The 25783-nt window shown below is 42.8% G+C and overlaps 1 protein-coding gene across 1 annotated transcript in view; it reads left to right on the top strand.

The window, feature by feature from the left end:
- CNTNAP5 (contactin associated protein family member 5) overlaps positions 1-25783 on the top strand; it is an 869192-nt gene that overhangs the window by 574746 nt on the left and 268663 nt on the right. Inside the window, exon 13 of the mRNA XM_053598220.1 lies at positions 17319-17519. Coding sequence (XP_053454195.1) covers positions 17319-17519 — 201 coding nt within the window. The remainder of the gene's footprint in view (positions 1-17318; positions 17520-25783) is intronic.

Below are 25783 nucleotides of genomic sequence, written 5' to 3'. Positions count from 1 at the left end.
TAGTAGGTCATGGAAGAGGGCAATGTGATGTCATGGTGCAATGATTAATTTTGCTCCTCACTGGCAAAGTGGCTGTAGTGTGGGTGATATCTGCATAGTTGTTCCACCCATAAAAGACAGCCATCTCCCTTTGCCAGCAATAAAATCTTTACTCCTCCAGGTGCTGTGAGAATTCAGGGGCTCTAGGAGCCTGGGGGAGCTTTTCTTATGGGAAGCTCCCAGAGTTCATAAAATAGAAGGGTGAGATTTTCCTTGAAACTTGACATTTCAGCTCCTTCTACTCAGTTTATGGCATAACCTTTTTAATGTTAACAGGACACCTTGTTAACACGTGAAAAGACATCTCCCAGCTGTTTTTCCTCTGCATTGATATGCAAAATTGTTTGTCTAGAACCACTAACAAAACACATTTTTTCCTATATTGATGGATATGGTGCCAATTTCATGCATGTGGACCTGTGAGGCAATCACCAGGCATTAGGAGGAATTTGCAAAGAATATTGAGTCAAATCTCTAAAGCAAAACTTGTTTTCCATTCTCAAACAGCTCATAATCCATTTGCAAACTACCTTACAAGTCTCCGTATATTGTCACCCTGGCTATTATGATTTTCTGTTTCTCGCTCCTTTGGCAGCAGCCTCTGTTTTCATTAAAACTCATCAAAGCATGCATAATGGAGGAGGCAGAAAGCTGCAATTGAGGTCTCTCCAATATTCCTGCACGTAATTGTGCAGTGTGATTGCAGGTAATAGATTATCATCCCAGCTATTGACAGAAAGAAAGAAATGTATCCATGTAGTTAGGCTAATATCAGCCGTGCTTCCCAAAGTTTGAGCCAAACTGAGTTTATTTCTGGACTGCACTGGGTCCAGCTCGGGACGGGGCCACTCATTCTTACAGCTCTTATTTCTCCCCAGCCTCCTTAGTATATTGTTAATTTGTGGCAGCTGCAATGTACAACAAAGTACATAGAAGTTAGTTATGTTGTGTGTGTCTATCATACAAGTCTGTGATCACTGTCACCCCACTGATTCCTATTTCAAAACAGTCCACTTGCACACACACACACTCACGGAAGTATTAACTTCCATTGCCCTAATAAAGGCTTGTACCAGATGAAGCCGGGCTCAAGTTAGTCATTAATCTTACATTGGGTAGCCATCCACAGGCATACTGTTACCAAAAAGTTATCACTCGATTACAGACTGCATAAAAATTGTATTAAATATCTGGTGGGGACCAAGCTGGTGCGACATGCATCACTGCAAAGTTGATGGAACAATTCTCATTTTACAAATGCATTAATGAGAGTAGTCAGTTGTAGGAATAGGATCCCAATTAGCCACTGAGTGCTAAAGCTGCTTCTTTGTATGCAGTGCTTCTCAACAAAGGGTCCTAAGGCCTGGGGGTTACCTTGCCTCTATTGCTTTGGATTGATATGCTTTGGTTATCTGCTCTGACCAGGTACTGCTGAGCCAAGCTGCTGAGAAGATGCAGTTGATAAAGATAAGGTCACGGAAGTTTATTGAGTTAATAATCTCTTGTCCTAGTAGTAAAAATTATCCAAGTCTTCAGCCTTCCCCACTCTAATTCTTAATTCACTTGGTAGACAAAGTCATCTTCTAAAAAGACGTATCCGGTGCCTCTGCATCCATTCCTCCTCTGCCTGAGTCAACTTCAAGCTCTTTATCCACAGCTTACAATTTCTGAAGGGTGTGAGTTACCAGATGAAGAGGGTCCCAGCCACCTGTCACTGTCAGCCAAATGCAGAGAGAGGGATTAGCTTCAACAAGCTCTATTGTCAGCGATTCTGGAGAAAGGGGGAGAGTAGAGTCTCAAATTTGTTCTGCCTCAGTTACAATTTTAATAGTTTTCATAATGGGATACAAGGAAACAAACCTAGAAAATGGTTATCTACAGGAATCATTAAAGAAAACAACATAAAAGTAGCCTTTACTCTAACAACATAATAATATTTAAACGACATAAATGTAAACTGTATTCTGACAATATAGCAACATTTATTATGGAAGTGTTACTACCTCCCCCAAAGCATTTTCAGATAAACATCCTCACATGGTGAAACCTTAACTAGATATACTTGGAAGGGACGAGGGGGAAGAATGTGGGCTGAGCAGACCAAGTCAGCCGGGCTACTTCAGCTCCACTTCTTGGAGGCTGCTTTTCTGGCTACACATGGTTGTGAGAACATAGAAATTTCTATGTGTCACATATAACTCTTAGAAGAGTGCTCGAACACATTCCATCCTCTGAATTACAGTATCGTCAAATATAATTATTTTTCTTTGATGTCTTTGTACTTTGGTTTCTCTTTCTACATCTGACAGGTGATGGTGACAGCTTTTTATGGTTGGCCTGTAGCCAATTGAAAGAGTTAACATGAAAACAGTGTTGGGGTGTGACTGTCACAGAACAGGTGTCAGAGGGAATTTAGATCCTTCTTTTCTTCTGCTATATGCACAACAGGCTCAGCTCATCCCTCAGCATTGCTCACATGCCCAGTCCCTTGATAGCAAAAGCATCGTTTTCTGGTTGAGACACACTCATGGGTGACACGTGAGCTGTGTCAGTGATTAACTGATTAAACTGCTCACTTGCAGTTTAATCAGTTGGAATAATACTTGCATTGTTGCTTATATTTCAGACGGACAATTTGTTTTTTATAAATGAAGTGTTTTTCCGAGGACTAGTTTAGGCTGAAGAACAGTCATTAGCAGTTAAGAGGAGGGAAGTTTTTCTTAAGTGTGTCTCTTCCTCTGTTTAATGCATTAGCCTGTCAACTAAAGTCTGGTGGCCACTGAGAGCCTCCAGAATGCTGCTCTCTTAGGCAAAGCTCGGGACCAGTGTGTGTGCGGACGGCCTTAGCTTAAAGTAGTCTCTCTGGGCTAGCACAAAGGCATAATCTCCTGCTAAATTGGGCCATTAAATAAAACTACTTAGTCATAAAGCTGTAGCATTACCCTGAAATTAAAGCATTGTCACCTTTGAATTGCCAAGAATTTTAACAGGCACTTAGAGGAATTTCTTTCACACACCCATTTAGCATGGACAGTTGACTCCAGCCCACGTGGATGAGAACAGGGGGCTCAGGTGATGGCACTGTGATTTTCATGCATTTATCTAATCATTCATTCATTCCCCTTCTCCCCTTTACTAACTCACTGCTTTCTCAAATTCCTTTATTAGCCTCTCATTTATTTACTCCTTTGTTAATTGCCTCCTTTATTTACTTCATTTTTTCCTCTTTTCAGTTACTTATACATTATTCATTATTAATAATTCAGTCAGTTAATTATTCAGTTCATTATTCAGAAATAAAGCCATTCTGTATCTACTGAGTTTGCCAGCAAGGTTACAACATAAATAAATCTGTTCTTGTCCTCACGAAGCTCACAGTTCAAAGAAGACAGACATTGCAAACATCTATTCTGCATACAGTGTGGAAAATAGATGCTGATAAATGGGACAGAAATAGTACACAGGAAGCTGTGGTTGCATCAAGATGTACGTGGAGACTGGGCGTGGTGGTCAGAGATGTTCTTGAAGAGCTGCCCTCTGAGCCGAAATGAACTGTGTAGTGGAAGCAGCTCACACTTCTCCTGATGCTACTAGTGTTAGGCACCAGGCTAGAAACTTTACATTCATGATGCTGTTTGGTTTTCCAAGCAACTGTGCGAAGAAGACACTGTTCCCCCTGTTTTGCAGAGAAAGGCACTGAGCCGTTGAGAGACAGAGCAACATGCCCACGGTCCACACAGGAGTTTTTGCTTTTTGATAATTATATGGCTAATTAGTTCTTAACTCTGTGCGTGGCCAACAGTGAGGTCAGGAGTTACAGCTGTGGTTGAGACTGAGCATCTGGGTTCCTAGGGCCAAGGGACAGAGAGCCGCTGAGATGAGGAAGGCTCCGTGTCCAAACAGGATGCCCCCTGGTCTGCACGGTTCTGTCCCTCTGTCCCTTCCATTAAGCCTGTGCTGTGTAGAAAACTCCTCCGGAAGCACCATTGATGGAATGAGGTCATACTGAAGCCACTTGACCTCTCCATCATCACTTTCCTCAGCTGTAAATAGGGGAAAATCATAACTACTTTTTTCTGGCTTTCCTGAGTATTAGATGAAAACTATATAAAACAGACATTCTCACAGTATAGTTTCCAGAACGTGAGCTGGGATGAATGTTTAAAATGCAACCTTCAAGACCCGTTCTTAACAATGGTTCTTCGGTGACTGTACCAGGTGATCAGATAGCACTTAGTGCTGAGTAAACCCCCTTCCTTACTGACCTTCTCAGCCCTGTAGGCTCTGGTCAGTGTTCAGAAGAGCTGTTCTTCCTAAGGACTGAACATGGAGGCTTATCCTGCCTCCTTCCTGCTGGACCTTTCATGGAACCTTTTACTGCAAACTTCTGGCACCAGGGAACTGGGTAGCTGCAATTTACTGAGGGACGGCCTTGGGTTCTGTAACCCATGTGGCCCCTCTGCAGGAGGACCTTGTGCTACAACAGTGAAACAAAGTCACCCAGCTCTTAAAGAAATTTCCTCCAGGTAATTTTATTTAATTCACCCAACTATCCTGTAGCTACTGGTCAAGTTACTTAACTTCCATGAGGTTCAATTTCCTTACTCACCTAGCAGGAATGACCATTTATTCTCACCTCAATGGGCTGATGTGCAGATTAAACAAAATTAAATGAGCAAATGTATCTAATGCACCTGGTGACATTCTCTAAGACTTCCTGAAAGGAATGCCATCATTGTCTAGAGCCACCATCACAGGAAAATCTAAATGCTAAAGGAATCAGACACAGGGCTGAAATCAAGAAAGACTCCATGGGAACATCCAACTGGGGTTTGACCTTGGAAACCAGGTGCCCCAGGGCTAGGAACGGAAGGGCAAAGAGGAGAGAGATCAGGCTTGTTGAGTTCAGCAGGATCGTGGATGTGGAGAGGCAGTGAACAGGTGGGCTCTGCCTTGTTGGAGGACCTGGCTCTCCTAGGTATCCAAGCATGGTTTGGCTGAATAAATACGTTTCCTGTTTGGAGGAGGGGAAGGGACAAGCAATGATCAAGGGTGTCTCGCAGAAAGCTTGCTTGCTCTTGTGCTCTCTTGTTCTGTTTCCAGGGAGAGGCGAGGAATCAGAGTTAGTCTAGAAGGTCAAAAATAAAAAGGGCCGAGAGGACCCTGGCGTTTGCGATCCCCTGTTCTGTGAAGTGGGGAGGCAGAGGAGTCGTTCCCTGAGAGGCCTCTCTCTTCGCTCTTCTCCAAATCTAGACTCGCACCACAGGCACAATCAGCCTTGTGTTCTCAGATGCTGTGTTTGAGTGTATCATATTTACATGTATTTGTAAAGAAGAGCTGCTGGGGACTGTGGTTGCTCTCCCAGGGCAGTTTCCCGAGAGGTTTTGAGAGCCTTCCGTCCAGTGCTCCAGCATTCCTCCAGTGGTGCTGTCCCTGTATCCCTCCTTAACCTCATCCTGTAGGCCAGTGGTTCTCAACCTTCCTAATGCCACGACCCTTTAATACTTCATAGTTTTATGGTTGGGGGTCACCACAACATGAGAAACTGCATAAAAAAAAAATCAGCACATCGTACCCAACATATGCATGAATGTATTCGTGATCTATGTGTATTTGACTTAATAATTATTTTTGCAACCACCAATAAATAAATAAATAAATAAAAATTCTAATTTTCTAAAAAAAAGGGTAGAACTGCTGCTGTAGGCCAAGCTCTCATTCTTCATCCCAACAAGCTCCCGCTGCTTTCATGTAATCAACAAACATCTACTGAGCCCAGTTATTGAGAGGGTGGGTTTGGTGTGAATCGCAGCAAGGATGTCTCCCAGCTCTATCCAGTTGCCTTAATGAGATCCTCAGCCTCCTGATTCCTCAGTTTCTTCCTTTTAATTACTCATGGGATCTATTTATAAGTGTGCTGTGAAGATTATAGGAGATCGTTGTTGTAAACCATGAGAGAAAAGACCCGACATGTGAGAGCTGTTATTATTTTCATCCCTCTGTCCTTGCAACATGGACGCTGTTTTTCTTAGATTTTTCTGGGGATGAAGTGATAAAAATAAAACTAGTAACTTTTATAACTGCACAATACCTGACGCTGAGAACACTCCTGAAAATTAATTCGTCAGAGTTAATAAACGCTTGCACTTGAGAATGGATGAGCTACCATGGTGTGAATGGCTGCATTTAGTAACATTTTTTGATTTTCAATAATCATATGGCTAATTATTTCCTAACCCGGTGTGTGTTGGTGCTGGTGTCAGACCACAGACTTGTGATTGTTTATCTCATAGCAGAATAGAGCTGAGCATTTACTATCTGTGAAGAATTGTGGCAAGATTTAGCTAATTTTTCCCATGGTTTTTATTGTGAAATCTCCACACCTAAAGCGAAGTTGAAAGAACGGTAAAATAGGCAGCCATCCACCCTTCACTGCAGTTGCATATGTGTGCTATCGTCATTTCTCCTCTCTCTGTTCCATTTCTCCCCACTTTCTCAAATAGTTTTTCCTGAACCATTTGAAAGTAAATTGTAGACATACTGCCAAGTTAGAGGTAAAGAAGTCAGCTTGTGTCTCCTAAAACCAAATACACACTCCTGTATAAATTCCCTACTAAAACTAATACATAGGAAAATAAATGTTCATTCAACTAATATTACTCAATATATAGTCCATGTTTTCCATATGTATTTTCTTTTCTTTTTTATTTTTTTTTTTACAGTTTTTGGCCAGGGCCAGGATTGAACCCACCACCTCCAGTACATAGGGCGAGAACCCTACTCCTTTGAGCCACAGGCACCGCCCTTCCATACACACATATTTTCATTTGTTCAGTGGGAATTCAAGCAGGGTCCACACCTGGACTTTGATGGGCATGTCTCGTCCATCTCCTCTATTTTTGAAGGCTCCCTCCCTAATCCCTTCTTTCTTTTTCTTTTTGTCGTTATTTGGTTGGTTGGGTTGATTGGTTGGTTTTCACGACATTAATCTTTTTGAAGAGTACAGGCCAGTTGTTAAGGAAAAGTTTCCATATTGTGGATTTTATTTTATTTTATGTTTTTCTGATTACTTATTGTTGGACCATTTTGGGAAGAAAACCTCGTGGGCAATGACAGCCCCTCGGTGCACGCGATCAGCCACACCCAACATCAGTCTGTCCCATTACTGGGGATGTTCAGCTCTCTCATTTGCATCAAGAGGTTTTGTCAGATCTCTGTGTTGGGAAGGTGATTTATAATCAGTGTGCTGTCTGCGGTATTCTTGTTCCCCAACATTTCCTCACGATCCATTAATGGTCTTGACTTTTTCAGTTATTACAGTAGAATTTGTAAAATGCTGTTTTTCTAATTCGTTCCATTGTGCAATCTTCCCTACAGAAGTGCTTTCTCTTTCTTGCCAGCTCACCACCTCTTTTTCAAGTCACTCTGTACTCACAAATTATTTTATTTTAAAACGTTGCAACTGGCTCAGTGCCCATAGCACAGTGATTAAGGCACCAGCCACATACACCGAGACAGGTGGGTTCGAACCCAGCCCAGGCCTGCTAAACAACAATGACAACTGCAACAAAAAATAGCCAGGTGTTGTGAAGGGCGCCTGTAGTCCCAGCTACCTGGGAGGCTGAGGCAAGAGAATCACTTAAGCTTGAGAGTTTCAGGTTGCTGTGAGCTGTAACGCCTCAGTATTCTACCCAGGGTAACACAGTGAGGCTCTGTCTCAAATAAATAAATATAGAAATAAAATAAAATGTTGTAACTATTACCATCATTACTTTTTACAATGTTCAGATATTCCCAAATATAGCTAATCCTTAATGGAGCTTAATTCTGCTCCTAATTCCTTTTTACATGTTCCCATTAATAGTGGTGCATTTCCTCACCTTTTAGCACAGCAGTATCTTCTACAATGTCGTCTTGAACTTTCCTTACCTTAGACCCAGACTCAGCTATTTTCTTTTTTTTTTTTTTTTTGTAGAGACAGAGTCTCACTTTATGGCCCTCGGTAGAGTGCCGTGGCCTCACACAGCTCACAGCAACCTCCAACTCCTGGGCTTAAGCGATTCTCTTGCCTCAGCCTCCCGAGTAGCTGGGACCACAGGCGCCCGCCACAACGCCCGGCTATTTTTTGGTTGCAGTTTGGCCGGGGCTGGGTTTGAACCCGCCACCCTCGGTATATGGGGCCCGCGCCCTACCAACTGAGCCACAGGTGCCGCCCAGCTATTTTCTTAAAGAAGCCTAATCCCTATATTTAGGGAATGGTATTTGGAAATCAAGATCTGGGTGTTAAGTTTGCTAATGGTTTCTAGGTTCTTTCAGTGGACAGAGCTAGACTGTGTGTGTGTCGAAATTATGAGTTCATAAAGTTACGTCCAGTCAAATGCACTTCCATTGGATTTTTTTTCTCATCAATTCCTCTGTCACATGTTTTCCCTCACAGTGAGAACTTGCCCTGACAATATCACAATGTTTACTCATTTGCTTTATCCTGCAAAACACACACACACACACACAGCGGTAGAATCACACTGGCAATATTGGTATCAATAACAAAAGTAAAGTTTAAGATTCCTTGAGTTTTATTGTTTTGTGCTTAGAATATATTCTGCTGAGGGTATATGAGTATAGGCAGACAGCATGCACTTCTGAAAAGTGACTTGAATTGTAGCTTTTCTGTGGCTATTTTATCAGTTTAATGTACAGTTGGGTGTTTTTGTTTCTGTTTAATATGCAATTTAGGACTTACCTTTCCTTCACCCTTTTGATTCAATTGTATGTTTTGTCAGTGTGAAATATGTTTATGGTACAAAAGTCAGCTACGGCTAAATGTACACACATTGGTTCACCTGAGAAATTTGGCTCCCTCATTGCCTTCACTTTATTCTTACCTATCTCTTTTAGATCACCATTTATATTCCTTTGTCCTTCCTCTGCGTATTCATTTTTCTCCTTTATTCTCTCACAAAAATCTGTCATACTCTTTTATGCATCAATACCTTGATTTTGCCACTTTACAGTATATAGTGGAACTCATGCTAGGTCTCTGCACGCGGAGAGCTTATATATTATTTATTATGGCTGCATTGGACTTTACTGTGTCAGTTAACGATACTTTATTCAATCAGACACCTATGGATGCATATTTAATTTTTTCCAATATTCTGCTATTTGCAGTAGACAACCTTGGCTGCACAGCAGAATTTCAAGTGCCTATCTAAACATCCGTTCTTATCTTATATCACTTTCCTGCTGATTTCAAGAGCTGCCACTGAAGACAGTAAAAATCCTGGTAGTCTGTTAAACGTTTAGTTCAGTAGTAAGTAAATACCTACTAGGGGCTGGGTGTTAGACATATGAAGCCTTCTGAAACAGACTTTGCATGTGTAGCACTTGAAGTTTAGCAGGGGAAGCGAGTAAACAGGTTGCGGTAACCATGTGTGAAACCAACAAGCCAAGATGCTGATGGAACAAGATGCTGGTGACTGGAGGTGACAGTGGTGCCTGGTAGTCTCTGTTATAGTGTGATGAGCTCCAGAGGAGAGACGTCAGCTGAAAGAACTATGAATAATTCTGCTCTCCTCTCTGAGATTTCTTCTCATCAGGCTCCTCCAGAATCAGGAGGAGGACAGCAGAGGAAGTAAATTCCAGGACAGCAGAGGAAGTAGACAGTTGTTCACTCAGAAATGGCTGTCTTTTCTTCTGATCTGGGGAAAGGAGCTGAAAATGCTGCCTTTGGAAAGATCTTCAGGGCACTAGAGCAAGTCCGTTGCAGTCAGGTCACCATCTCATAAAGTCCTCTGAGTCCAATGTTGGCCACTTTAGATCTTCTAACCAAAGGGGCAGGAACAACTATTATTATGCCCATGTGTCCCCGTACTGGGTTATAAATTCTTAGAGTTTATCTCCTTTAGCCAACGTGGTGAAGTGTGAGGTAGGGACTGTCTTCCATTTGTATTTGGAGAGAGCAGAGGTTGAAAAATGTAGAGGAACTTGTCTGGCATCACTCATCTAGCAAGTGACACATCTAGGAATGGAATTTAGGTCTGCATCAGTCCCCAACTGTATCCTCAGAGTGCACCAAAGTAATGTCTGCAACAAAGGTTCTCCCAAAGACCTCATAAAACCTCTCACAATAATGAAGGACCCTCCAAGACCCTCCCAATTCTTCTCAGCTGGTGGCTTAGATTTAGGATACTTTTTTCCCCTTGTCCCTACTCAAAAGGCCCATACACTGGGCATCAGTGGGGTGGGGGCATCTTGTCACTGTGCCATTCCCCTGATGTCCCCCTCCCCTATGGCTGCTGCCAGATGTCCAGATGAATGGACACTTACGTCAGGTGGCCTGCCTTCCCCAAACTATCTATGAATTCCTTTAGCTCGGAATTCAGAGAACTAGCCAACCATCATCCCTTATCCCCTTCCAGTCCCTGAGGTAGTTTTCAGCATACACATTGTGTTTAATTTGTTTTTTAAATAAACTAGAGCACAACCAATGAACGAATATAATACTATACACAGATTCCAATCTAAACCACCACCCACTAAGACCATAAGGAACGTTTGTGGGGTCTCTTTGATTATGCCAACTATTTTGAAGCAAGAGAAAAGAAAAAATGATAATAATAACCCCCCCCAAAAGTGCATTTAAAAAGTAAAGGCTAGAGAGATGTATGAAGATAAATCACAGTGGAGGGTGTTGTCTAGGAGGCGTGAAGTGCGGCCCAAGTGCAGGCGGAAGGCGGTAATGGATGGAGCCACTGCGCCCTCCACTGTGGTGTCTGTCTTGGGATGCACAGTGGCCTTCGCAGCCACCATAATCTGGTAATGTGCCCCCTCCAGCTGCAGAAACCCAGACACTAAAAGAGGCGATGTCTGCAGTGGCTTCCAGCAAAGCTCTGTGGATCTCCCTTAGGCAGCTGGAGGCACAGGAGGGAAAACAGCTCCTGCAGGAATTCTGAAGCCTTTTAAAGGAGGTGGATGTTGCCTTTCACCAATTGTCACCCTTCCCTTTTAAAAGTCGGGTCTGGGGGTGAAGGTGGAATTGACCCACTCAGCACAGGTTCCCAGAAGTGTCCTTAAGGATGAAATGATCTCTTTGGATCTTCCCTGAATGGCTTCAATAGAACAGCTCAAAGCAGAAAGCAGTTTAGCTTTGATAAGGAGTCAGGGACTCAACTCAACGCTGTGCTTTTTTTTTTTTTTTTGACACAGGGCTTCACTCTGTCTTCCAGACTGAAGTGCAGTGTGCGGTAATTTCTTACTGCTCACTGCAACCTTGAGCTCCTGGACTGCAGTGATTCTACCACTTCAGCCTCCTAAGTACCTGAGACTACAGGTTCTCACCACTACCCCATCTAAATTTTGTTGAGATAGGAACATGGCTCTGTGTTGCCCAGGCTGGTCTTAAATTCCTGGCCTCAAGCAATACTTCCACACTGGCTTCTGAAAGTGCTGGGATTATAGGCATGAGCTCCTGCCCTTGACTTCAATCCCAGTCTTTCTATTCAGTGCTCATGACAACCCTGCATAATGGGTGATGCCCACTTTACAAAGGAGGCTGGGGGAGGTGGAAAAGCTGGTGTAGGAAACCGTGGCTGGTGATGGCCGAGCCAAGGCCTTCTGCAACACGTCTGCCTCCATGAACTGTGAAAGCTATTTCCAAGCCTGTATTTACTCAGCGGTCATTGCCTATGATTTAAATGGGGAGAAAAGGGACAAACATATGAAAAATTAAATGACTATCAATGCAAAATGACAAGAGATATCACAAGACGACGCAGGAGTAGATGGCAGATGATTAGTAGAGAGAGTGCTTTGAGGATTATTTAGAGTGTCTTTACCCCTGGCATAGGAAATTCACTTTGTCAACATAGATAACTGTCCTAGAAATGACCCCAGGGACCTTAATATAGACTTGCTTTATTATTAGGAGTGTAAGTTAATTGGCACACTGTTCAAAGCCTGTGAACAGCCCCCCACAGTGATTTTGTTCAATTAAGCTGGGTATTGACAGTCGGTAGGCCTCCCTTTCTTCTACCACTGTGATAGAATAATTGCAGTTTTTTCTCGCTCTGCAAAGAGATGGATGTGTGTATAGAATGAGGTCGTATTAATCAAAGTTATTTCTTGTCTCTCCCTTTTTTTATTTCCCTTTTGTTTGTTCTTTCTTCTGAGTGGTGATCCCCATGGTAACAGATAGAACCGCTTACAGCATCTGTAATTACTATTATTAATAATAATGATCATCATAATAAAAGCAATCAGATATAATGAAAGAAAAAATATGAAAGAAAATTAAGTTGTGGCTCTGTATGTAAACAGCTTACAGCTTGTGAAAGAACCAACCAGAAGAACCAGGTAGGTCACCCAGAGACCCAGGGACAAGGGCTGCTTAAAAGTTGACAATCAGGGGAGATTTCCCCACAGAGATGATAATATAAAATGTTCTAGAATGTTCCATCATCATTCATTACTACTTCGCTGGCTTTTCACACAGCCTTTTATTTTTTCTCTTGTGCATATGCATGTGTATGCATGTCCATATTTTAATCTTCTAACTTGAAACTTCTTTTAAATTTGGATGATTACATAACATAGGAATAGAAGAACACCTTTGGAAAGGCTGAAACTAAGAACCAGGTGGAGTACAAATGGTGGTGATTACTTATCTTTTCATTTGAGAAAAATACCTGAACGTCCTAAGGTGCTCAGTACTTGCCTGGGTTCTGATAGTCTGAGAGTGAAAGACCCATGTTGACCTTGAAAGCTCTCAAGAAAAATAGTGCACAGTCTCCACGGAACAGGCCAACCTTCCACCTCCTATTTGTAATCTCCAGAGTACATTTGTCATTCTTGTATACTCGACTTTCTTCCCAAAATTATGGCAAACTTTTGGAGGAGTCAGTGCGTTGTGCTCTTGCCTGTGTACTCTGGGGGCTCAGCACAGAACTTCCTGGGCAAATATTTGAACACAAGAATGAATGACACTTCACATCCTGGAAGATCTCCTCTCTTTATGGGGAGATAGAAAGCTAAAAAATCACAGTGCCGTTTGGGAAATGCTTTACTATCTTACAAACATTACATGTTTATGTCTTTGAAAGAATGCTTTAGAACGTTGCCCTGCCTGCTATGGACAGTGGCAGGTGTGGATCTGGGTCATGAGATCATCGGTATTCATGCCAGCCCACTATGCTGAATACAACGTTAAAAAAGCAAATGTCTTAAATTTATAATAACTTACATTAAGCTAACTAGAATGCTTAGTGAAGTGGCCCTATTACCCTGTTAAGTAATGGTGAATAGGTCCCTGCATGTTCAAAAATCTCTAAATGAAATCCTCTTTTATGCAGAGATTTAGTCTTGGGTAACTCAATACACGTGCACTTTTCGGCAGTTAGGGAGATAAGGCTGTGTTTATCTCTAATAGTGGGATCAAGTGGTGGTGGACAGTAGATGCAATGAAAGAGACTGGCCTGGCTAGGAGAAGACTGTACCAGAGGGCACTGGTTTTCCAGGTTTCTGGGTCCATGAGGACCAAAAACCAAAATCCAGTGAAGAAACTTTAGGAAATGCAAATGGAGTGAGGAATAGGTTATTCCTCAGTGCACAGAGAACTGAACAGGCCGGGATAATTTATTACAGATGGCAGCAGCAGCAGCTGTATCACAAGAAATCGCAGTCTACCGTGCTTGTTAACCTCATTTGCAAGATGGGCTTCGCACCCCCAGCTCTCTGAGGAGTGAAGCCCAGCCTCCTGCTCTGATGTTAGAAGGAGTCCTAGTGTGTAGATTTTTTATTGACTGCCAGACAATCTTTTATGTGTCCCTGGAACGCATGACACAGAATCATGGTCATATGACTAAAGAGGACATGATTGGTAATAATATCCCTGGTTTTCCAAGGAGGGAACTTCAGAGACCTTAGACAAGTTGTCAAAACTTTCCCTGCCACTGTGGAGCAGAACACAGATTCCAATCGGGCAGGCCTGCTCCTAAAGCCAGGCTGTGGTCATGGTATTGTCAGGACCCTTGCTGCTTTTCAATTTTACTGATAAGGAAATTGGGCTTTAGAGAAGTAATAATTTGACTGAAGTTGCTTAACCACCAGGTGCTAATCTGGTGCACGGAACCAAATACTCTGACTCCCCAGCAGGAGCTGTGTCCACTGGCCTCTTCTGTCCATTGACTAAATTGACCATCTTCAACATTTACCTTGTGGATCCGATTTTTATTATTTAGTTATGTATGTATGTATTTATTTTTCAGACAGAGTCTCACTCTGTCACCCTGGGTAGAGTACCATAGCTCACAGCAACCTCAAATTCTTGGGCTTGAGTAATCCTCTTGCCTCAGCCTCCCAGGACTACAGGTGCCCACCACAATGCCGTGCTGTGTATTCAATTTTACTTGAAGACATGTGTGGGTCCACTTGGGCGTAAATATCCACCTCTCCACCCACATCGAAGACTGTCAAATGAATTTTGCTTGGGTGAAAATCCTTCAGAAAGGACATTCACATAAACCTCCTCCAGTTTGAGCCGTCCTCCCCTAGTCCAGATGAGGTGTTAGGACACCAGGCTCCAAAGCCAACTTCCCGCAGCGGTGTCAACCCCTGACCTTTCTTTTTTTCTTTTTTTTTCCCCAAGAAGTCTTTTTTTTTATTATTATTAAATCATAGCTGTGTCCTTTCAATATGTAGTTAGGATGAAGAGCTGCATCTACACAGCTACCAACATAGCTGAAGGAGAAAAGATAGAAAATAAGGAACAGTGTAGCAATGAAATCAGTGTCTCTATGCAAGATTGACTCTCTTTTTCCTTTCCCATCTAGTCAAAGACAGAATGTGATTTTGGTAAAGCAAATCAATGAGTAAATTGAATAATCAAATGAATCAATGACCATCTGACCAAGTAGATGGAAGAATATATGGATGTGAAAATCTATGTCCACTTAGAAGAAAATTGAAGCCCGTGTGGTTTAGTAATGTTGTCCAGAACCAATTTTGGAATGAGATTAGATGCATTGAGACTGGACATGAGTTTAATAGACGGAGAGATGGATGGATAGATAGATAAATAAATAGAAAAAGTAATGCCCGTTTATCTTCTTGTTTTTAGTCTTTACTATTTCTCAGAAGAAAGATTAGCAGAGGACACAGGGAAGATTTGAAATAAAAGCCAGTGAAGAGGCTCTAGGCTTCAAGGAATCATCTCTCTGACTGCTCTTTATATTTGAAGCAAGGATGTATGAATGTACATCTTCACCTCACACAGTGGCTCTCAACCTGTGGGTGGCGACCCACTGTATTACAGGGTCGTGGCATTAGGAAGGTTGAGAAGCACTGACCTAACAGATATCACTGCATGCACATAAATGTGAGTGTATGGAGCGATGTCTGTTACTTGTATTGGCGATAATATATGGAGAACATCTTAGTATGGAGCAGTAACATAGCATTATTATTATGGATTAGACAGGGGTTGTCTTTATTTCTACCTCTGTAGTAATTTCTTATTGAATGGTAATTTTTCTTTGGTTATTTCATCAGCTTTTTTCTATATTGGTACTAGAATTCCTAAAATTTTGGGTTATGTTTGTAAAATTAATTTTAGTAATCTGAATAATGTCTTATTTTCATTTTCAAAGGTAAAATTTAATAACTGATTTCTTTTATACTTTACGGAAAGTGTCATCTTATTTCGCTAAAACATCGGGGACATGTGTGTTATACGTGGGCTCATTTTAGAAAACTGCCTTAAGATGGTTTGGAACATTTATGCATACTTTCCATTAATGTTGCAAGAAGTATTTCCATTTTTAGATTTGGACAACCCTTTAGATATCATTAAAAACAAGTTATCTTTCTTTTCCTCCTCCTTTTGAAACTGAAGTGCCCGGGTCATAAAGTGACTTCTCCCAAGTCATTTGCAGAGTTAGTGGTAGAAAAGGAATTAACCCAGGACACCTGGGTGGTCAGTTCTTGACTCTTTCCAGCTGCCATGATTCTCCTTCTGAGCAGTGCTAATTAACAGTGGTTATTTTCAGTGAATATGCTCATCATGGTGGTCTAATAGACACGCTTTGAGTCCTTTCTTCACTTTCTATGCCTTGGTTTCTCCATCTGCAATACTAAAAGAGTGGAGGGAAGAAACCACATGTGGTTTTTATGCTAGATTCCTTGTCAGCTCTGAGAATCTAGGAAGAGTAATGATGCCATTACGTGGGCAAGATTCCTAGATGACAAAAGCTTTTCAAGTCTTCCTATTTCCTCTTTTGCTTTATTTGGGAGGGTGTTCAGAATTAAATTGCATGTCCAATTGCAGTAAATGTTTCAGCCAGGTTATTACCAAAGAGCATCTGACACATCCCAGATAGTGTCCTGCAACACCCTATTTTTGGTTGCTATTTTATATTAATAGCCCTGCCACCACATTGCTAGTATAGCTGTCTCATTTTTAGTTGTCACTGGTGTTGTGTTTTCTTAAAGGACTATAAAAATGAACTTCAGAAAAGGGAAGTGAATGGTTCCAGTTTGTTAGTGGCAAAAATATGTCTCACACGCAGATCTCACCAGCTCACTTTTCTCCTTACCTTCTGATCTTTCCTGTATTAGGCAAAACATGTCCTCAGAATGGATTGGAAGGTTCTCATCTCTCCATGTTCTTCTATTGTAGAACTCTACTTTTTTTGTTGTTGTTTTGGCAAATAGAGGTAATAGGGAAAATAAATAGTTTTGTAAAAGCTAATTAAGTGCTTGACATGTACAATGGGGATCACATAATCTCAACCTTGTTCAGTGAGACAACAGTTCTTTGAAAAAAATATTTCTATTAGCGTTTCTCTGAGGAACAAGTATGTCAGTGGCTGTAAGTTTAGGATTTAGAGTCAGACACCCTTGTTTCTAATGGTTGCTTAGTCACTTACTACCTATGTGATCTCTGGTGAGCTGCCAAATTCTCCTCATTCAAATTTTTCAAAAATTTTTGACATCACAGTATTGACTCCCTTCCAATTGAGGTATTGTCAATTTTAACTGAAATCATAGGCATTAAATGTCTGTGGAATAAAAGCTCTGTAAATTGAGGTTTTAAGATTATTAACCTATTCTAACTCTGGTGGAGCTCTGTAAGGGACAGAATTTCTGGGATAATACTCTTTCTGTAAGTTGAACACTCTGTTGGTGATTAATTGTTGCATGCTGAGTGCGCCATCACACTATTACATACCACTTTTGTGACCTTATAGCTAACATTTCGTGCTTTGGTTGTGTTGTCTGGACAGAGGACAAGATCTGGACGTCAGTGCAGCACAATAACACGGAGCTGACCCACGTGCAGGGAGCCAACCCCAAGAAGCCCTATGCTATGGCCTTGGACTACGGCGGCAGCGTGGAGCAGCTAGAGGCTGTAATTGACCGCTCGGAGCACTGTGAGCAGGAGGTGGCCTACCACTGCCGGAGGTCCCGCCTGCTCAACACGCCAGGTAAGGCTCATCCTCTGTGTGTGCCGGGTTCGGGGTGGTGACCACAGTGGGACAGATAGCTCTCCCAAACCCAGAGTATCAAGGAGAGGGATATTTATCAGGCAGGGGGCTGAAGTTACAGTTGTTCGCCATGCCAGAAAGAGAAGCCAGGCCAAGAGAGTTCTGGCTAGGTTCTAGTTCTGACTCTGTAACCCAATGTGTGACCTAGACAGAGTTCTGTCCTCTTTCAAGATTTTATCCTCGTTGGCAAAAAGAAAACAATGACAATGGTCATCTTGTGACTCTTATGAGAATGAAGAACTTCTAGAGAGTAGTGCTATTTCTGGGAGAGGGAAGAAAGTGTGAGAAGGTGCCCAGCAGGGTCTCAGTACACTCTTCCAGGAGAGATAATTTATGTCTGGGACAGAGGGTGCTGCAGGAGCAGTGTCAGGCCAGGAGGCCACCAAAGCAGGCTGGGAACACCTGTGAGTGTGCACGGGGAGTGGTGCCTGAGAGGCGGAGGACTTTGTGGAAAGGATTCTTTTTAAAAATAACATTTGCTTTTAGATATGACTAGATCAATCTTATGTATTTTTTGCTTTACTTATTTTTTTTAGATTGATTGGTTAATTTGGTTATTAACATCTTGTAAAAAAACAAAACAAAACAAATTCTACAACTGTTTACAAAGATTCAAAAAGAGCTTTTGTAAAATGTTGGGAGGGGTTTGTCAAACTTTATGCTTGCCAGGGGGTCGGTCATTTCTGTGAATGTCAGTTCATCATTTCTTTCTTGAGAGAAAAAAGGCCACAAGGGTATAATGTATTTAAGAAAGAGTGTCACAATCTCTTGCCTCAAGGAGCATACAGTCCAGCCCTTGGAAGCTGGGGATTTTGAAAGGCTGGAGAAAAACAGACAATGAATGTCAACACAGGGGAAGTGATAGATGCCCAACCAAATACAACACACTGCCTGGCTGATCTAGAATCTTCAGGGAAGACTTCGTTCCACATAAGCGAATTTCCCAGATAACCATCACTTATCCTTCTAAGCACCAAGAATCTTTCCATAGAATTTTTAACTATTGGAAATGAAAATCTTTCTCAAATGGATTACACGCTTCCTTGCCTTCTTAAACAGAGAATTCTGAGCATAAAATGTAACCTTTTCTTGATGACTCAGGATCATCATTGTGAAAATCAATTATCGTGTTCTCCTCGGATTCAGCCGGGCATGCAGGGCTGATTAGATCAGACGCTGGGTGGAGCCTCTTCTCCCAGAGTCCTCAAGGGGACTGCGCTGCCAGAGTCAATGTTAGTATTTCTTTCTTTCTCTCTCCCCTGGCTGTCAGGACTGCCTGTGCCCTCCCAGCCTGTACCCAGGTGTCTGTTTCTAGAGGTTACCCTCTTTGCTTCTCCTTGTATTGTCTCCAGGTTTCTAAGGGTTGGGTTTGTGAAAACTGTAAGAAAAACGAGTGCCTGCTCATTTTGAGTGTGCGACTTCCCTTAGCATATGGATTCTGTGCCATGAATTTGGCTGCTCCTTCGCCTTTGTACATATGCTCTTTACCTAACTCAGTTGTTCTGCATTCCCTGATAAGATTCAAGTGGGAATAGCTTGGGTTTGGGGGCAGGTCACAGCTTTGGAGGGAGTGCTTAACTCTGCCATTTACTAGTTGTGTGATATTGTGCAAGTAGCTCATTTTCTACAGTTTCTATTTTATTATCTGTAAAGTTTGCATGAAAATTCTGAACCCTGTAAGGTGGATGTGAAGACTTAGGAAAAACTGTAGTCTAAACTCCTTGTACCATGCTTGGCGCGTGTTAGATATCCAGCAAAGCCGCGCTGGCTCACAGCGCCCAGCCCAGCAAGGAAGGTCCAAAATGTGTACCGTGACATGAACCAAGTGTATGGTGCCCCATGATCATACTAATGTACACAGCTATGATTTAATAAAAAAAATTAATAAAAAAAAGGTGTCAGGAAATAAAGGCAGGAATTCAATAACAACAACAACAAAAAAGAAAACAAGTGCAATGGGGAATGCTATCTGTACTGCAATGATGTAAATAGAATGATTATAATAATTTTCCAGTAATAGAATGGATGAGAAAACTCAAAGGTGTAGGAAATCTCACGTTCTAGGGATGGCCAGTGCAGCGTTCCGGTGGGAGTCTTTCCCCTTGTGTATTCACAGACACAACAGGAACCTGCTACTGTATGTTTGGGTGTGGGGGGGTCCCCCTTGTCCTCTTTTCCCATGAGTTCTGGATTAAAGAAGCGAGATGATAGGGGTGGTGGGGGTACACATGCCATTTCTGCTGTCTTCTGGGGAGTCAGCTTGGACAGTGTGGCATGGGCCACCTGACCTTCACCTTCAACTCCTGTTTGTGGGTGTGGTGGAACTATAGAGCCCTCACTTAGTAACACAGCACCATAGTGGAATGCAGCCCCAGCCCAGGACAGAAGCCTCCAGGGCCCCCACATAGGTGAGCTCACCTCCTGGAAGCAGAAATGGGAAGAACAGCGTGCACCATTTATGCCCAGATGGATCTGAGAGCCAGCACCCAGGGCACACACCTGGTCTGTCGTGTCACTAAGCCACCCCCTTCCCCTGAGAGGGCTAAGATAGAAGGCGGGGAGGGTACAGACTACGTCCTGCTTGCCTATCCGCCATTCTAGCTGAATCTGGAGGAGTGCAGGAAAGACAAGCCTGCCCCTCTGATACTGTTTTACGACCTGTATTCGTCACACACAAAACATACAAATGTGCTCCCACATCCAAAAGTATGACTTCATGCTATCATTGTTATTAACAACAGAGTATTCTGTTTATATAGATGTATTCCAATTAACAAATCTCTTATTTGGACGTGTGGATTGTTTCCACTTTCTCACTGTTACAAATGGTACCCCAAGAACACTTTGCATGTAGATCTCTGAGAAGGTAACTGATTACATCCTCAGGAAGAATTCCTGGAGGTGCTATTTCCAGGCAGAGAGTGTGCATATTTTTAAGGCTTTTGCCATATTGACTTATGCAATACATCAGGGTTGTACCGATTTATACTTCCAACAACACTATGAGACTGAATGTCTATTTCTCAGCAATAGGAATTAATCATTTTACTTTAACTCGGACAATCTGATAAATGTAAAGGGGGATCAAAGACAATTATATTATTTGCTGTTAATTTTTTTTTTTTTTTTTAATGGGCATGCTGATTTCTATAGCTTATTGGCTCCTCCTAACTGGGCATGCTGATTTCTATAGCTTATTGGCTCCTACTAACTGGGGGCCAGGGTTAGTAGAAGCAATAAAGTATTTCACACTGTGGCTGCAGGCAGATTGAAGTCAGTGGAAGGAGAAAGTGTAAGGTGCTTTCTTGGTATAGATTCTTCTGGTACAGTAAGGAGCGAGGCCTTGGCCCGTAAAGATTTTCTGAAAAATCACTGACATGAGGCCGCCTGATTAATAGGAGAAAAGACATGCACATTTATTTATTGTGTATACACAGAAGCCTTCAGAAGGAAGACTCAAAGATACAGGGGAAATTGCCTTTTTTCTTTTGACAAGGTCTCACTCCTTTCCTTGGGCTGGAGTGCAACTCACTCTAACCTCACGTTCCCGGGCCCAAGCAATCCTCCTGCCTCAGCCTTCTGAGTAGCTGGGCCTACAAGCACGCACCATCATGCCTGGCTGATGTTTTCTTTCTTCTCTCTTTTTTTTTTGGAAAAGACGTGGTCTTGTTATATTGGTCAGGCTGGTCTCAAACTCCTGGGCTCAACAATCCTCCAACCTCAGCCTCCAAAAGTGTTAAGATTATAGGCATGAGCCACCACACTCAGACCTGGAAATTGTCCATTTTTATGCTTTTGCTTAACAAAGTTGGTTAGCCTTGTAGAAATTTAAACAAAAAGGATATGATCTAAGGCTGAGCAAACCCAGCAAGGCCTGTGTGTCTAGATCCTTCCTGGCGTCTCTAAGGAGCACGCCTTCCTTCTGGGTGTGAGACCGGACCCTCTCTGGAATGGGGGTCTTATGATCTATGGTCAACAAGGTAAGTCAGGTAATTTTTCAGTCAGGCTGTTTTTTACACATAATAATTTTAGATTTTGTGGTTGGATTCTGAGAAAAGTGGTTCTGGCCTCTATGAGCACCTTGGGGAGGAGGGGCTTGAGTTTCTTTGCCTCCAGGGAAATGGAACTGAGAGGCAGGGGTCAGGGGCTCAAAGAGAAACTTTTGCTTCTGAGGCCTTCACTTTGGGGTACTGATTTCTGAGCCCATCTGTATTATACAAAAATAGGTACTATAGAGAGGAATTTAGAAGGCAAAATGACATAAAATAAGAAAATATTAAAATGGCCACCAACAACCGAGGTTTCTTATGTTGGAGGATGTGTTTGAGGTACGTTACAAGCATAATCTCTAATCCAAACAACAGATCTGCACAGTCAGGGGTATCCCCATGTAGGATTTCAGGAAACAGAGCCTTGGAGAGAGTAAGATGGTTGTTTAATGCCACTCAGCTGGTGTGGGGGTCGGGGGTGGGAGGGTCTAATTCTTACAAGCAGCTTCAGCAGAAGTCAAAGTGAGAATGCTGTTTCTGATACACCATGCAAAGCCCCAAAGAGCCAAATGTCACAGGAAAGTGGAATAATCAGGGAACATATGCATTTTTATGGATTTCTTTACTGTGTAGGAAAACAGAGATGAAGAGAGAAACCAAGTAGCCGGGAGCCATATGTGCCAAGGCCACCTGGTGCTCAGGGTTGCTTGTGGGCAAATTCCAGGGCAGCCACAAAGGGATTGTGCTGTCCTTGTGGGGCTCACACCCTCCTGCATGGGTGTGGCGTCCCCAGAGCCTGGGGCTGGGTTCTACTCACCTAGGGTCAGCAGAGGGAGGAGGAAGAGGAAGACCGGCAGGGTGAGGTCACACATGGTTCACCACTGGGTCTTTTTCATTCAGTTGTGACTGAATCATGACACTGCCATTTTCTGACAGCTTCCTCTGATGCTCTTCCCCAGAGCTACACACAAGTGCTAACCAGTAGAATGTGTCATCTGTCTCCTTAACTGAAGGTTTGTACTAGAGACTCTCTCCAGTGTCTCTCCGAGACAGCAGGGCCTGTGGAAAAGGTATCTTTGGTATCCCCCCTGCATCCCCTCCCTGCTCTTGTGACTTTCTACTTTGAGCTCTCTGCAGGGTCTCAGGCCCCGGGCTGCAGAGTACCTTCTGGGATGAGGCTGGGGAATCTCCAAACTGCCCCTGATCAGCTATACTTCTTTTGTGGGGGGAGGGCAACTTGTCCCTGGGGGATAAGGCACAGCCCTTTTCTCACTAGTCAGGATCATCACAGGAATTTTGCCTGAAGGAATTTTTCTAGAGTCCTGAAGGGAGCATGGATGAACATAGGAAATGAAATGGGACCCAGGTCCAGGAAACATGAAGACGACAGAAAAATAAGGATTGAAGCCACAGTCTGGCAGATGCTTTAATGATTTGGCCAATTAGCTCCATAACCTACAGGTTCCCCCGGAGAAGGAAAGCAAGATTGAGAGGGGCAAAGGAAGGTGACCCAGGGGGAGGCAGGTGCCCAGGTCCCTGGGAGAATGGACATGGCAGGCTTTCCTGTCCTAAGTTCTGTCCTCACCATCTTTGTGGTGCCCCCCGATTTACTCCTAGTAGGAGTGTCTGGTACATCCAAAAAACTTTGGTTTTTCCAAACAGAAAGCATTTGCAGAGCGAATCAGTCAGGCAAACAAGATTGCCAGGAGGATTGTCTAAGTTCTTCAGCAGAGCTGAGGATGCAGTGCCCCACAGCACTTTAGGTCCCATATTTACCTACCAGTAATGGGGCTGTTAAAAGTCATTCCTATTTATTCATTTATGCAGGCTCCCTGTTCTCTAGATGCAGTCAGCTGCTCTGCCTAGTAATGCTCCAATGGAATTTAAAGGAATAAATCCTATTTCTTTTGAAGCATTCTAAAATTCTCTTTTTTTCTATTCCCTTAATAACTGGTACATTAGTAAATATGCAGGTAACTGGATATCCATACCATTCACAATAAATAATCTATTCTAAACAATATCTACTACTGTGTGTATGCTACATAATAGCCATGTAATATATATTTCATAATGTTATATGTACTCATAATATACTCTTTGTATATCCAAATAGATCCGTGAGTGCACTGGTGCATATGAAGCCTCATGTTCATTTGTAATATACCACTTCCCTTGTGTACAAAACTGAGGAGTGGGGTTAGAAATCTAAATACAAAGTTGTGATGTACAGAAGTCAAATTACTAGTAGAAAAGAAGTAGCACATCAGGGTACTCTGTGGTTTACTAAACTAAAACTGCTTTATCCCCAGTATTTGTACCAAACGAGATTAATGACAAGAACTTACATTTCATTTCATATACTAAGTATTTACTGAGACTCTGCCATATGCCAGGCACTTTTCTGGACAGGATTATAGGAGGGATGTCAGAAACACACACACACAGACACACACATGCACCCACAGTTCATGAAAAAAGTGAAGTGGAAAAGTCCAGAAGAATGAGAGGCCAGAGAGTGAGTGGATGTGGGTAGCTGTGTTTCAGAGGGGGCTCTGGGGAAGGCCTCCAGGCAGGGTGTGGGCACCTGCCTCGGGCAGAAGATTCGAGATTGAAGAATATCAAGAAGGCGGCAGGTGTAGCTGGAAGGTGGGAGGAAAGTGAGGGTGGGGCTGTCCACAGGCCACACAGAACAAGGTGATGACTGTTTACAGGGAAGTCCCTGCAACAATTTAAGCAGGGAACTAGTACCTTTTCTCTTCCTGTGTCAAATCCACCATACTGTCAGTTTGTGAGTCAGGCTAAACCCGGTATCCATAATTGGCTAACCACACAGACATTTTAGGTCGCTCCTTATTGCTGGGGAGCCAGAAACAGCTGAGAGCTCACCTCTTTTCTCTCTCTGTCACCCCACACTAATTCAGGGCTCTCCTCAGAAGGCTTGGAGATCACCTGGGATTACCTCTGATTCATGCCAGTGCTTTTCTGTTCTTTCCCCCCAATTTAAACGCACCTGAGAGTGCTTTGACTATTTCACCCATCACTTAATTGCTGCCAGCCTACTTGCACCACCTGCACAAGTCTTGGGAGATCTGCGTGGAGGAGCTGAACTCCTCACTTCCTGGGGCACCTCCCCTTTTTTCCCACCCTCCCCTCCTGTCTTCCTTCGTCCTTTCCTAACTTCCCTCTTTCTGTCCACCCACAGGGACACACACACACGCACTCTCTCTCCCCCCACTTTCTCTCTCTCTATATATACACACACCCCACGTATGTGTGTTTGTGTGTGTGTAGAACTATTCCCAAAGTCAGTAGTCCTCTCACTACATCAGGTGGCCACCATACTATTAAAAAAAAAACATTTTCTTACAGGAACTGCCTAATCAAACATACACACCTATGCTGTGCTGTGATATCTGGAAGACAAAATATCAGGGAAGATTTAGAAATTTCTACTTTATGTACAACAACAATCTACAAAGAAAGCCCCCTGTCCTCTGACACGTACTCTTGGGTGCTACCACGGCTGCTCAGGTCAGTGGCTGTGGGCCACCGAGCACCCCCTCTCTGCAGGCATTTCAGACACCTGACTTCAGGGACTCCTTTCCATGGGCTTTTGAAGTTTGTAATGTCATTCTCTGCTTGTTGAGGGAAGGAGAGACTCTGAGAAGTGGGGTGGTTTGCCCAAGCTTTCAGAGCTGCTAAGTGCTAGAGAATGGCTTCAAATCAATGTCTCTCTGGTTTTAACCCCTGCCTACATTCCAAAGTAATATGCAGAAAAATAAAAAAGGTGTCACAGAGGTGAGGAAAATAATAACAAAGAAAAGATACATCATCTGTTCCTGTTATTAACTGTCCTGCAACTAACTGATATCAAATTTTGTGGTTTAAAACAATGCTAGCATTGATTATTTTGCTCAAGAATCTGAGGTTCCGGCAGGATTTGGCACCTCTGCTCTGCCTGGGGCATCTTGAAGACTGTGGCTGCTGGCTGTCAGCTGGATGTCTCAGTTGGGCAGGTGGCTGGGACCTCAGTGGGATTCATGGCAAATCCATGTAGCTCTTTGACTTTCTTATAGCGTAGTGCCTGAGTTTCAGGGGCAAAAGTCTCAAGGAAGAGAATGATCCAGGTGGAACTACATTGCAGTTGATTACTTCGCTTTGCAAGCCATGCATTGTTACCTCTGCTGCTCTTTCTTTCTTTTTTATTTATTT

This window comes from Nycticebus coucang, chromosome 7 (assembly GCF_027406575.1).
Source record: "Nycticebus coucang isolate mNycCou1 chromosome 7, mNycCou1.pri, whole genome shotgun sequence".
NCBI lineage: Eukaryota > Metazoa > Chordata > Mammalia > Primates > Lorisidae > Nycticebus > Nycticebus coucang.
The sequence above is the reverse complement of the archived record's forward strand: the minus strand, read 5'-3'. Positions and strand labels throughout refer to the sequence as shown.